This window comes from Cornus florida, unplaced genomic scaffold (assembly GCF_030987335.1).
Source record: "Cornus florida cultivar Cherokee Brave unplaced genomic scaffold, ASM3098733v1 CherokeeBrave_3.0.0_Hap2_Chr08, whole genome shotgun sequence".
Classification (NCBI taxonomy): Eukaryota; Viridiplantae; Streptophyta; class Magnoliopsida; order Cornales; family Cornaceae; genus Cornus; species Cornus florida.
In genome coordinates this window covers 49,847,048-49,860,849 of record NW_026775578.1, presented here as the reverse complement: position 1 = coordinate 49,860,849, position 13,802 = coordinate 49,847,048, and the positions used below count along the sequence as shown (strand labels likewise).

The following is a 13,802-nucleotide window of genomic DNA, read 5'->3' as shown; positions in this document are numbered from 1 at the left end:
GGTCTATAATTTTGATTTTTAAGACACAATTAATTAAAATTATTGGTCATGTGATTGTGCTCGATTTACATGTCTCCCCACCGGATATTAATGGCTATTATCAGTCAATGGTCAATTGGCTTGAAACTGGTGACCAATTAAAAAACTCCTCATTTTTTCACAAATGCTTTAGAAAATCCAATCAAGTAAGCTTGCCAGCATCAATTCTAATTCTAGTCCCCTCTTATACGTTATAGATTTATGGTTTTTTAACTTTTTCTAATTCAATCATCAATTGTGACATCCAAGGCACTATTAATACTGCACTATTAATAGTTTTTTTAATTCCCTATTATAAGTTAAAGACTTCTTTCATTTGAATGATGCTTGTATGAAATTTCTATGAAGAATGCATGTCTCAAAAGAAACTTTGACATTGGCTTGACTTGTGATTTAAAGATGAGATGAAGTTATATAAACAATCTCACACATAAATTAGAATCTTAAATCCGTTATAAGAAACTAAGAACATAATACATGACCTTTAATTTATATTTCAACGATTTACACATATATTAAAACATTTATGTTGACAAGGTCACAATAATAAAAAAAAAAATATGAATTTACAATGAATAGAGAACATGTATAAAGATGAGTTTCTCAACATTTATAATTAGGAAAAAAAAATTAAAAAAAAATAATAATTAGAAACAATATAATTCACATAGAATTTTCACAACATAAATAACTAAATAATAGAAATCAAGAATGGAAATCAACCATTTGCATTTAATCAAAAGAAAAGAGAAGAAAAGAAAAGAAAGGAAAACAACAAGATATAATAAATTAAATTGGAAAGAATTGGCATAGATAACATATGTTAGTTGTTCATTCTAAAATTGTTAGCCGTCCAATAATTTTTAAAATGCAACTCATATTCATTAGTGGTCTTTTCGGCTTCATATATGTCCAAAGACCATAAAGTCTATCTTCAAAAAGAAAGTGGGTCTACCTTGATGAAATTTCCACATAGAAAGTAAGTGTTAAAGAAGCATAATGGCCATAGACTTCTAAATTTCCACAAAGAAAGTATAATGGCCATAGCCATAGCCATAGAAGACTTTGACGTGGACCTTTCTTTTTGAAGAAAGAAGAGATACATGTATCATGTATGGGACCATAGCTGACACGACTCTTGATTTGATTTCCATTCCATTGTGGTAAAATTGTTAAAATATATTAACATATTTTGGATGATTAATTAAGGCATGTGATTGGATAGAGCCAATGAGAAGCATGCTAGCATTGCGGTGCATCAATTCCTAAATTTATGGTTTTGGAAAGTTGTAATAACAATCTGTTTTTTTTTTTTTTTTAACTATTACTATTTTAAAGAAAAAAAGACAAAACGTAGTAAGACATGCACTCACACATCATAATTGATTGTCAATAAAATTATAAAAAAAAAAAAAAAAAAAAAAATTGAAAATTTGGTGAGCTCATTTCATTTTTGAATGATATTATTTTATTTATTTTTAGTTAATGCTATAATCAAATTGTGCCATATTTCTCATTATTTTTGTAGTGACCGTCGTATCCAATCTAATTGATTAGAATATTAAATTAAAATTAATCTAATCTATTATTAAAAAATAATTTATTGAAGCACCTTTTTTTTTTCTCCCACAATTAGCACACCATTACGCGCACCATTAATATAATAATTTTTTTTTGTACTTTTGATAGTAGTATATATATATACAGTCTATAAATATGGAGTTGAATCTATATCACGTGTCTAAAGATGTATGTAACTATATGGTATCTTATAAATGTTTTCATATGTGCTAACAATTAATTGTAAACTTTGAAAACTGATGGGTCCATGTGTTTTATTAATTACCATCTCTTTATATTTTATGACATGTAAGACAACTTGTCTAATCCCCTCTGATACGTTAAAAGACTAATAGTACGTAGTAGTAATTGATGAATGAAAATCCATGAAGCGAGGGTAGTTGGCCTTGATGTAACTAACGAAGAAACTGAGTTGCATTACAGCTATAGAAGATCTTGAGGAGTGAATACGAGATTATAAATGAGTTAATGTGTTTGAGATTAATTAGATCATAAATGACCTGGAAATTTGATTTTTTATATTTTATTAATTTTTTTTGTTAGTATGTTTCATTTTTCATTCGAGTAGATGTTTAATTGAAGCATATATTAAACATAGTGTGAAATTATATTAACATATTGTTGGATATTTAATTAAAACATATGATTGGTAAAGCTAATTATATATTTCATGATAATGTTTTAGTGTTTTCAATCAATTCAATTAATAAAATGAAGACAGACAAAAATAAAAAATTAAATTTAAAATTAAAAAAAAAAGATGAAGTCATATTATGAATATTATATAAAATAAATTAATTAACTATATAGTAGTCAATTTATACTGTTGGCCTAATTATCTAAATTGTATGTACATCATGACTCAAAATCAATTGGCCTATAATTTTAATTTTTAAAATGCAATAAAATAAATAAAGTAATTATATGGTAGTCATCATGCCTCCCGGTCTGATAGCAATCGCAATGGTTATCATCAGTCAATGGTCAATTGGCATGCAACTGGTGACAAATTAAAAAAACTCCTCATTTTTTCACAAATGCTTTAACAGATCAAATCAAGTAGGCTTGCGAGCACGTAATTCTAATCCCCTCTTATACGTTATAGATTTAAAAATTTTTAACTTTTTCTGATTTAACTATTAATACTTTTTTAATTCCCTATCATACGGTAGACACTTTCTTTCATTTGAATGATACTTGCATAAAATTTCTATGAAGAATGCATGTCTCAAAAGAAACTGACATATAATATATGAGGTCGTAAATGAGTTTAAGTTGCACCTTGACTTCTAGTTACATTCCCCTTCAATTGTCGCAACATATGCAATTGTGAAATTATATAACCAATCTTGCGCATAAATTAGAATCTTAAATCTTAAATCTGTTATAAGAAACTAAGAACATAATACATGACCTTTAATTTATATTTCAACAATTTACATATATATTAAATCATTTATGTTGACAAGGTCACAATAATAACAAAAAATATGAATTTACAATTAACAGAGAACATGTATAAAGATGAGTTTCTCAACATTTATAATTAGAAAAAAAAAAAAAAAATGTAATTTGAAACAACATAATTCACATAGAATTTTCACAACATAAATAACTAAATAATAGAAATTAAGAATGGAAATCAACCATTTGCATTTAATCAAAAGAAAAGAGAAGAAAAGAAAAGAAAGGAAAACAACGAGATATAATAAATTAAATTGGAAAGAATTGACATAGATAACATATGTTAGTAGTTCATTCTAAAATTGTTAGCTGTTCAATAATTTTTAAAATACAACTCATATTCATCGGTCTTTTTGGCTTCGAATATGCCCAAAGACTATAAAAGTCTATCTTCAAAAAGAAAGTGGGTCTACCTTGATGAAATTTTCACAAAGAAAGTATGTGTTAGAGAAAGTATGTTTGGATAAGAAGAAACAATGTTGTGTTGTAGCCATAGAAGACTTTGATGTGGACCTTTCTATTTGACGAAAGAAGAGATATATGTATCATGTATGGGACCATAGCTGACACGACTCCTGGTTTGATTTCCTTTCCATTGTGGTAAAATTGTTAAAATATATTAACAAATTTTTGGATGATTAATTAAGGCATGTGATTGGATAGAGCCAATGAGAAGCATGTTAGCATTGTGGTGCATCAATTCCTAAATTTATGGCTTTGGAAAGTTCTAATAACAATAGTTTGTTTTTGTTTTTATTTTTATTTTTTATTTTTTTATTTTTTTTGACGGAGAAATAAAATGAATGGAAACTAAAAAAAAAAAAAAAATGAATAAAGATAAGCAAAGCAAGCAAATATACCTTTCAACTATTACTATTTACTTTAAAGAAAAAAAGACAATACTTAGTGAGACCTACACTCACACGTCATAATTGATTGTCAATAAAATTATAAAAAAAATATGAAAATTAAGTGAGCCCATTTCATTTTTGGATGATATTATTTTATTTATTTTTAGTTAATGCTATAATAAAATTGTGCCACATTTCTTATTATTTGTGTAGTGACGGTCGTTTCCAATCTAATTAATTAGAATATAAAATTTAAATGAATCTTTTTAACATATATATAACTAAACTGTCTCACTTTCATTGATATGGGAAGGGACCTTATTAGATATATACTGAAAAAGATATAATACACATATAAGTTAACAACTTTTTTTTGGCAAAATTACATGGCAGTGGCGTGGCTAGTAATCGGCTGGTCATGTGAGGCTATTTTGTGACTAATGATATGATAAGGTAATTGTAATGTGCTTAAACTGTACGTAATTTTAGATTATGAAGAAGTAATTAGAATTGTTAAAAGGAGATAATTAAGAAATTATCATGTAGAGATAAGAGTTTTGAATCAAGTAAAAGTGTATCAAGTAAAAGTGTTATAAAGAACTAGTTAGCTGAACGTGATTGAAGTAAAAGAGGATACTTAATATTTGGATAAAGATGAACTTATCAAAAAGAGTTTATTTTAGTTAAGTGTAATACTAAAAAATAAACTTTAGTTGAATAGGAATAAGAGACAAAGTCTTTCCGTATTACATGAATTCTTTCCCTAGTCTCTATTTTGCTCTTGTCACAATCAATTGAATGGCTCTTTTCGGACACGATAAAGACTAATAGTAAGTAATAATGATATTTCAATGGAATTTCCATGAATAGAGTTCGCATTGATGTAACTGATGAATTAAAATTTTGGGATTCAACATTTCAGCACGTTCTTTCAATTGATCCAACATAATAAATGTAAGATAGCAACCTTTACCAGCATCTTTTTATATATTGTGATTAAAATTTCTTATTTTTTTACTTTTCCAAATTTTCTTTTGGACATGGTATTGGAATTCCAAATGAAAAAAAAAATGATATGAAAAAAGAAAATAAAAGAAAAGGTTTAAGTAAGATAGTCTTATAAATAAAGGTGATCACATGACTAGTTAGAGAAGATAAACAAACCAACCTTTTTCTTCACTAATTAAAAAAATTTCGCATGAGAAAATACATAAATAAACCCAAAAAAAAAAAAAAAAAAGTTTTAAAAATTTGTTATTTTAGAATGTTATAAATAAGCGTAATATCATTTTTGAATTCTTACATTAATCATGTTTATTTAATTTATCTCACTTTCCATCATTCTAACTTTCTTTTATTCATTATTCTATTTTCCTTGTTTATTTGCATTCCTTTTGCAAGTAGTTTATCACCCATGTTATTGTTATTTCCTTTCAAAGGCTCACACAAAATTTCAACAATTTTTTATTACATTAATTTTAGGACACAATTAATTACAAGTTAAGAATTTAACGTTGCATGGGTGGATCCTTCCGTTAGTCCAATGTAATGGATCCTTCAGTTAGTCCAAACATCTTTGTCCTCTGATTAGACATAGCAGGAATGGTGTCTTTCATTGGATCCACCGTAATGAATGTATTGTTGACTTTTCCAAGCAAGAAATTTAGTCTTTTGGACAACCTATTGAAAAATGAAAAAAAAAAAAAGAAAAAAAGAAAAAGGTTTCAGTAAGTTGTAGTATAAATAGGGGTCATCACATGGCCAGAGATGATAAAGAAAACCAAGAGTTTTGGTGTTTCACTAATTCACTGATTCTGAAAATGATGAGCGGAGAAATGTTGTTTAAACATTTCAAAGTGTTGGTTGTTTTAGTAATATTGTGGTTGAAATTGAAACCAGGTCTTGGATTATTCAGTAATTCAAGTGTTGGTAAAGTAGTGAGGTGCATAGAGAGGGAGAGACAAGCTCTTCTTCAGTTTAAAGAAGGGGTCATTGATGATTATGGCGTTCTCTCTTCTTGGGGGAACTCAACTGATGAGAAGAAAGACTGCTGCACATGGAGAGGAGTCCGATGTAGCAACATTACTGGTTACGTGATCGTGCTCGATCTTCATGCCTACTCGCCATCCCAGAATTCCTTGGTTGTGGCTTATCATTCTTTGAGAGGTAAGATTAGTCGTTCTTTGCTTGAATTGCAGCATTTGAAGTATTTGGACCTCAGTTACAATGATTTTACAGAGAACCCCATCCCAGAATTCATTGGTTCCTTCAGCAGATTACAATACCTCGATCTTTCCGATAATTATTTTGTCGGTACGATTCCTAATCAGTTTGGGAATCTTTCCGAATTGCGTTCTCTTGATTTGGGCAATAATTTTGGAGTGAGTGTAAAAAGTTTAGAGTGGGTTTCTCACCTTTCTTTTTTAAGATACCTTGATCTGACCCAGGTTAATCTTAGCAATGCAATAGATTGGATGGAAGCAACCAATAAGCTCCCTCTCCTAACGGAATTGCACTTGAGTGTTTGTCATCTCATTTCACCCCAACTTCCTTTGATAAATTCTTCTTCATTGTCTCTTGCTGTCCTTGATCTATCCGCCAATTCTTTCAATTCTTCAATATACAGCTGGTTGTTCAATTTCAATACTACTCTCGTTCATGTAGACCTTTCTGATAACAATTTACAAGGTCTGATCCCTGATTCTTTCGGAAACTTGAATTCCCTTGCCTATCTTGATCTCACCCTCAATCAACTTGAAGGTGGGATTCCAAAATCCATTGGGAACTGTACTAGTTTACAAATATTGAATTTGGCTTGGAATCAACTTGGTGGTTCACTGCCTCACAGTATCACAAGACTTTCATCTTTGCAGGAATTGGTTCTGTATGGTAATCAATTGAATGGGTCTTTACCAGATTTAAAAGGATTGTCTTCATTGAGAGAGTTGGATCTTTCTTCCAATAGCTTGACTGGACCATTACCCAAAAGTACCGGGCAACTTTTCATGCTTGAAAAATTGGACGTCTCTTCAAATTCTTTACAAGGTACAATCTCCGAAACCCACCTCTCAAATCTCAACAACTTGAAGGAATTGTACTTGTCTGATAACTTCCTATCTTTAGACTTCAGTTATGATTGGAATCCTCCTTTTCAACTCGATCTTATATACTTGCGGTCTTGCCAGTTGGGCCCTCGTTTCCCAAACTGGCTTCTAACTCAAAACAATTACTATCGTCTTGATATCTCTAATTCTGGAATTTCAGATATTGTCCCTATGGAGTTTTGGAATTTTTCTCCTAAACGGTATTACATAAATCTCTCTTCCAACCACATGAATGGCATGGTGCCTGATTTGACGTCATTAAAGACAGTTTTTTATCCTATAATAGATTTGAGCTATAATCGTTTTGAATGTCCAATTCCACTGTTTCCTCCAAACGTCACAGTTTTGAATCTCTCTAAAAATATGTTTTCTGGGTCAGTTTCTTTCTTATGCAACATAACCAATGGGCGTCTCTACTTTCTTGATCTCTCAAATAATCGATTATCTGGGGAGCTTCCTGATTGCTGGTTGCATATGGATAATTTACTCATCCTTAATTTGGCTAACAATAATTTCTCTGGAAAAATTCCTAGCTCTATGGGTTTCCTCTCTCAAATCCAAACATTGCACTTACGCAATAACAATTTCACTGGAGAATTGCCTTCGTCATTGAAGAACTGTAGTCATTTGGAGATCATTGATATGGGAGAAAATAAATTATCAGGAAAAATACCAGCATGGATAGGGACAAACTTGACAAGTTTAATTATTCTTAGTCTACGATTGAATAAGTTGCATGGACATATACCTCCAGAAATATGTCATCTCAACTCTATTCAAATCTTGGACCTCTCCCAAAACAATATATCTGGGATTATACCGCCGTGCTTCAATAAATTTTTTGCTTTGGTTTGGCGGAATAAATCTAGTGGAAACATTGCTCATGACTACAATGCTTATACAGGTAGTTATGATGGTTTTGGTAATGTGTATGTAGATAATGCATTGGTGCTATGGAAAGGGAAAGAGAGTGAGTACAAAAATATTTTAGCACTAATGGGAGGCATTGATCTTTCTGGCAATAGATTAGTTGGAAAAATTCCTGAAGAAATCTCGAGTCTTGCAGAATTGAATTATTTGAACTTATCGAAAAATGAATTGAATGGACATGTCATTCAAAATATTGGTAAGTTGAAAATGCTAGAATCTCTTGACTTGTCTAGAAATAGGCTTTCTGGTGAGATTCCTACAGGCATCACTCGTTTAAATTTTCTTGCTGTCTTGGATTTGTCAAATAATAACTTGTCCGGAAAAATTCCATCAAGCACTCAATTACAGAGCTTTGATGCCTCTGCATATTTTGGAAATGATGAACTTTGCGGGCTTCCACTTCCAAATAAGTGCCCAGGAGATGAAACAGCTCTGGAACCTTCTGTCGATAAAGATGATATCATTCAAGGAAATGAGGATGGGTTCATAAACCGAGAATTTTATGTCAGCATGGGGCTAGGTTTTGGGGTTGGATTTGGTGGAGTCTTTGGCACTTTACTGCTCAATCGTTCATGGGAACATGTCTTTTTCAAGTTCTTGAACAACATAAAAGACCAAATCTATGTGACAACAGTAGTGAAAATGGCCAAATTAAGGAGGCGGCCTCAAATCTAATAGGTACATATCTCATATGGCTTTTTTAATTTCTTACACTTCCACTCCAATTTTTATTTTTTTATTTTTTTAGTATTAGTTAGATTTTCAATACTTGTTGAATAACACTCTTTATAACAACTCTAATTGTTTCTATATGACAATAGCGGCGAATATGGCCAGATCGAGTGTGGAGGCAACTTCATAGCTAACAGGTAAATATATATATTTTTTAATGTTTCTGAATTAACAGCACTTTCACTCCTTGAATTTCTTTTTACATTTGCTAGATGTTCAAAAATTAATTCCTATAGTTGTAAACTAAGATTGCTTACGTTGTTTATATTGTTATGTTTTTTTCTTTTTTTAATTATTTTTTTTTTTTGCATTTTCGGTGTATGCCACTTCAAGTTCTTGCAGGACGACTTCGAGTTTTGCATACCATCTAGTGTTGCAGCTGTCTCCTAGGCCTCTCTATTTCTTGAAGAATATATTGTATAACTATTCTCTGCATTACTTGTACTAGATTTAGTTAGTGTTGATTGAAGCACAACCATATGGTGTTGGACCATTTGTATGAGGAATGGTTGTGGCATGAAGGGCAATCCAAAATAAATATATTGCAAATGTTTGTTGTCTAATATTTGCTTTCAAATGTACCATTTGAAAACTCTCATGGGTGCGTTACCCGTGCATTGCACGCAGACAATACTATGTCAAACAATAATCAATATATATACATATATATATATATATATATATATATATAAAATTAAATGGAAAAACGACAAACTGGCTTAAAGAAAACAAGTAATTAGATCTTCTATTGATTTATTGCTTGGAGCAAACTACAATCTCCAACCAACAAAAAATAAATGAATTGCTAGAAGGCAAAAACCTTCGTGATATCGATGAGATCATAACTAAGTCAATAAAATGGGCAACTTTAGCCAAAACATTACTATTTTATAACACAATGTTCATCGACTAAAAGACTAAAACATAATTGGCCTATAGAAAACACAACATAAACCTCTATTGAATCATTACTTGGGGCAACTTCATCCGATGATCACCAACCAATCAAAACTAAATGAAAAATTAGACAGAAACCTTCATAATATGGAATGTGACCCGAATTGAATGATTTGCTGACCCAGTCAAGAAAATGGGCAAGGTTGGATGCCAATTGTGGCGACCTTGTGGGCGGGTGTGTGTGAGCGTGTGCAGGGGGCACCAGTAAGCTACCACACTGGGTGAGCTACAGGTGCACAATCCCACATCGTCTGGGTGTGGATGGGGCAAGTGCTATATGTAGATTCAACACCCTTCTATGACACAACGCATTTTAAAGCCGTGATGGCCGTGAACCCATCAGAACTCTGCAGTTAAGCGTGCTTAACTTGGAGTAGTACCAGGATGGGTGACCCCCTGGGAAGTCTCTGGTCTGGGTGAGCCAAAAGCGGACAATATTGTGTCTGGCCAGGGTGAGGGTCGTTACAAATGGTATCAGAGCCTGACCCAGCCGGAAGTGTGGCCAACGAGGACGTTGGGCCCCAAAGGGGGGGTGATTGTGGCGACCTTGTGGGCAGGTGTGTGTGAGCGTGTGCAGGGGGCACCAGTAGGCTACCACACTGGGTGAGCTACAGGTGCACAATCCCACATCGTCTGGGTGTGGATGGGGCAAGTGCTATATGTAGATTCAACACCCTTCTATAACACAACGCGTTTTAAAGCCGTGATGGCCGTGAACCCATCAGAACTCTGTAGTTAAGCGTGCTTAACTTGGAGTAGTACCAGGATGGGTGACCCCCTGGGAAGTCTCTGGTCTGGGTGAGCTAAAAGCGAACAATATTGTGTCTGGCTAGGGTGAGGGTCGTTACACCAATCAACCGTCATAATAGCTGCACTATAAGGAAGAGTTCTCATTCCATATCTTGAATGCATGGCAAAGGCCCTTTGTATGATATATATTATTAGCTGTAAGTTTACAACTAACCCGTGGCTAAGAATCGTAAGGATCAATGAGTAAGCAAAAACCAATATTAGATACAACAACATAAAACCACATCAAACACATTTCATGTTTTGTTAACTTTCCAGGAAAAAGAAAAAGGATCAAACACACTGCACGTGTGTGAGAAATGTATCAATACAAATATATAAACACACACACACACACACACACACACACACACATACACAGAGAGAGAGAGAGATAGAGAGAGAATGGAGAATTACGTGATATATGGGAGCTCTAACCAAACCAGATGTTACCAAGAGTCTTCTCCCATTAGCATCTAAAGTCATTTCATGCCTAAACTAAACTGAATCATCACGGTTGCAAAACCTACATAATGGAACACAATGATGTCACCACAGTTCCTTCTGCATAAATTAATGTACACTGATTCTGAAGATACCATTAAAAAATGTTATAAACTATGCATAGTACAACTAGGGCAAACCAGTGCACGAGGTCCCGCAATTGCGGGCTCTAGTGAGGGTCAGATATACATAGCCTTACCTCCACATGCAAAGAGGTTGTTTCCATATTTCGAACCAGTGACCTCTAGGTCACAATGGAGAACTTTACTGTTGCTCCAAGGCTAATCCTCTATGCATGGTCAAATAACTTTCATGCAATATTAAGTACACCATACCATTAAAGAAACAAGATCATGTCAATTTTATAAAATTAAGAGAGATATTGGAAGTTGAACATACTATCTTGGTATCAATCTAAAGAGTCGCACTACAAAACTTAGGAAGGTACCCTATTTAAGGACTAAGACATTTGGTAGCTCAATTAATATAATAAGTGATTCTCCAATTAAGTACATCATCTGAATATCACTTAAATGAATAAGTTCACTTAAAATATAATGAAATCAAATTTTAAGTGAAGACAACTTCATATACCACTAAAGACGACTTCATATCACATTGTCGTTTCTTTTACTTATCAAAAATAAAAAATAAAGAACACTTGAATTAAAACAATCATTGAAGAAGTCCTCAATTTATAAACTTAAAATTCTCATCTTACAATCATTGGTGCTTAATTTTAAGTGTTATGGGGTATAGCTATAAAATTTTGAAGGCAAATTTATAAACAACTATTAAACAAGCCATACTTATGGTATAAAATGTTGGACGGCTTGAAAATAGTACATTCACAAAATGAGAATCTTCTAATAGGGTCATCAAAGGCATTATTGAGAAGATGGAGAAAAAGAATGCAAGGAATTGGCACAGATGTATGGTAAGGTAATAAAGAATAAAATTAACGTATTCATAGGACGATTTAAAATGACACCAATAGGAGACAAAAATGGGAGAGAATCAACAAAGATGGTTTGCTCATACTAACATGGGTTGAATCATTGAGGAAAGATATAACACGTAATTAAACAAGTATACAAAGATGGTTTGCTCATACTAACATGGGTTGCTCATACTAACATGTTTCGAACCAGTTTAAAGAAGGGCTCATTGATGATTATGGCGCTCTCTCTTCTTGGGGGAACTCATCAACTGAAGACTGCTGCAAATGGAGAGGAGTCCGATGTAGCAACCGCACTGGTCATGTGATGGCGCTCCATCTTCACTGTCCCTCAGACTGGGAAAATGATTATCAGCGTTTGAGAGGTAAGATTAGTCCTTCATTGCTTGAATTGCAACATTTGAAGTATTTGGACCTCAGTTTCAATGATTTTGAAGGAATCCCCATCCCAGAATTCATTGGTTCCTTTAGCAGTTTACAATACCTCCATCTTTCAGATAATGGTTTTGTGGGTACGATTCCTAATCAGTTTGGGAATCTTTCCGAATTGCGTTCTCTTGATTTGAGCTCTAATTTTGAAGTGAGTGTAAAAAGTTTAGAGTGGGTTTCTCATCTTTCTTTATTAAGATACCTTGATCTGAGCTGGCTTAATCTTAGCAATGCAATAGATTGGATGGAAGCAACCAGTAAGCTCCCTCTCCTAACGGAATTGCACTTGAGTTTTTCTGATCTCCATGGTATCATTTCACCCCAACTTCCATTGATAAATTCTTCTGCATTGTCTCTTGCTGTCCTTGATCTCTCTTTCAATTCTCTGAATTCTTTACTATACAGTTGGTTGTTCAATTTCAATACTAGTCTTGTTCATGTAGACCTTTCTCGTAACAATTTACAAAGTCTGATCCCTGATTCTTTCGGAAACTTCAATTCCCTTGCCTATCTTCGTATCACTTCCAGTCAACTTGAAGGTGGGATTCCAAAATCCATTGGGAACTGTACTAGTTTACAAACATTGCGTTTGGCTTGGAATCATCTTGGTGGTTCACTGCCTCACAGCATTACTAGACTTTCATCTTTGAAGGAATTGTATCTTGATGGTAATCAATTGAATGGGTCTTTACCAGATTTAACCCGATTATCTTCATTGAGAGAGCTGTATATTTCGAGCAATCGATTGAGTGGGTCTTTACCAGATTTAAAAGGATTATATTCATTGAGATTTTTGGATCTTTCGAACAATAGCTTGACTGGACCACTACCCAAAAGTATTGGGCAACTTTTCATGCTTGAATTTTTGGACGTCTCTTCAAATTCTTTACAAGGTACAATCTCCGAAACCCACCTCTCAAATCTCAACAACTTGAAACATTTGGACTTGTTTGATAACTCCCTATCAATAGTTCAGATTGGATTCCTCCTTTTCAACTCGATGTCATACACTTGCGGTCTTGCCGGTTGGGCCCTCGTTTCCCAAACTGGCTTCTCACTCAAACAATTACTCTCAGCTTCATATCTCTAATTCTGGAATTTCAGATATTGTCCCTAGGGAGTTTTGGAATTTATCTCCTCAACTATATTACATAAATCTCTCTTCCAACCACATGAATGGCATGGTGCCTGATTTGACGTCGCTACAATTGATTTGAGCTATAATCATTTTGAATGTCCAGTGCCACTATTTCCTCCCAACATCACACTTTTGAATCTCTCTGAAAATATGTTTTATGGGTCAGTTTCTTTCTTATGCAACATGACCACTGAGTTTATCGCCTTTATTGACCTATCAGATAATCAATTATCAGGGGAGCTTCCTGATTGCTGGATGCATATGCATGACTTAGTCATTCTTAATTTGGCTAACAATAATTTCTCTGGAAGAATTCCTAGCTCTAT

The 13,802-nt window shown here is 33.2% G+C and overlaps 2 protein-coding genes across 3 annotated transcripts; both read left to right on the top strand.

The window, feature by feature from the left end:
• Nucleotides 1-5,677: 5,677 nt before the first annotated feature.
• LOC132271687 (receptor-like protein EIX2) lies at nucleotides 5,678-9,308 on the top strand. Of its 2 annotated transcripts, none has more exons than XM_059773139.1 (3): nucleotides 5,678-8,647; nucleotides 8,791-8,838; nucleotides 9,044-9,308. In XM_059773139.1, exon 1 carries the CDS (start codon nucleotides 5,693-5,695, stop codon nucleotides 8,642-8,644), a length of 2,952 nt encoding a protein of 983 aa, XP_059629122.1. In that variant the 5' UTR covers nucleotides 5,678-5,692; the 3' UTR covers nucleotides 8,645-8,647; nucleotides 8,791-8,838; nucleotides 9,044-9,308. The 2 variants fall into 2 exon arrangements, with proteins under 2 accessions (XP_059629122.1, XP_059629121.1); XM_059773138.1 differs by having other exon boundaries at nucleotides 9,035-9,307.
• A 2,573-nt stretch (nucleotides 9,309-11,881) lies between these two features.
• Nucleotides 11,882-13,428, top strand: LOC132270211 (receptor-like protein EIX1). The gene is made up of 2 exons (XM_059771405.1): nucleotides 11,882-11,893; nucleotides 12,103-13,428. The coding sequence occupies exons 1-2, from the start codon at nucleotides 11,882-11,884 to the stop codon at nucleotides 13,426-13,428; spliced, it is 1,338 nt and encodes a 445-aa protein (XP_059627388.1).
• The last annotated feature ends 374 nt before the right edge of the window (nucleotides 13,429-13,802 follow it).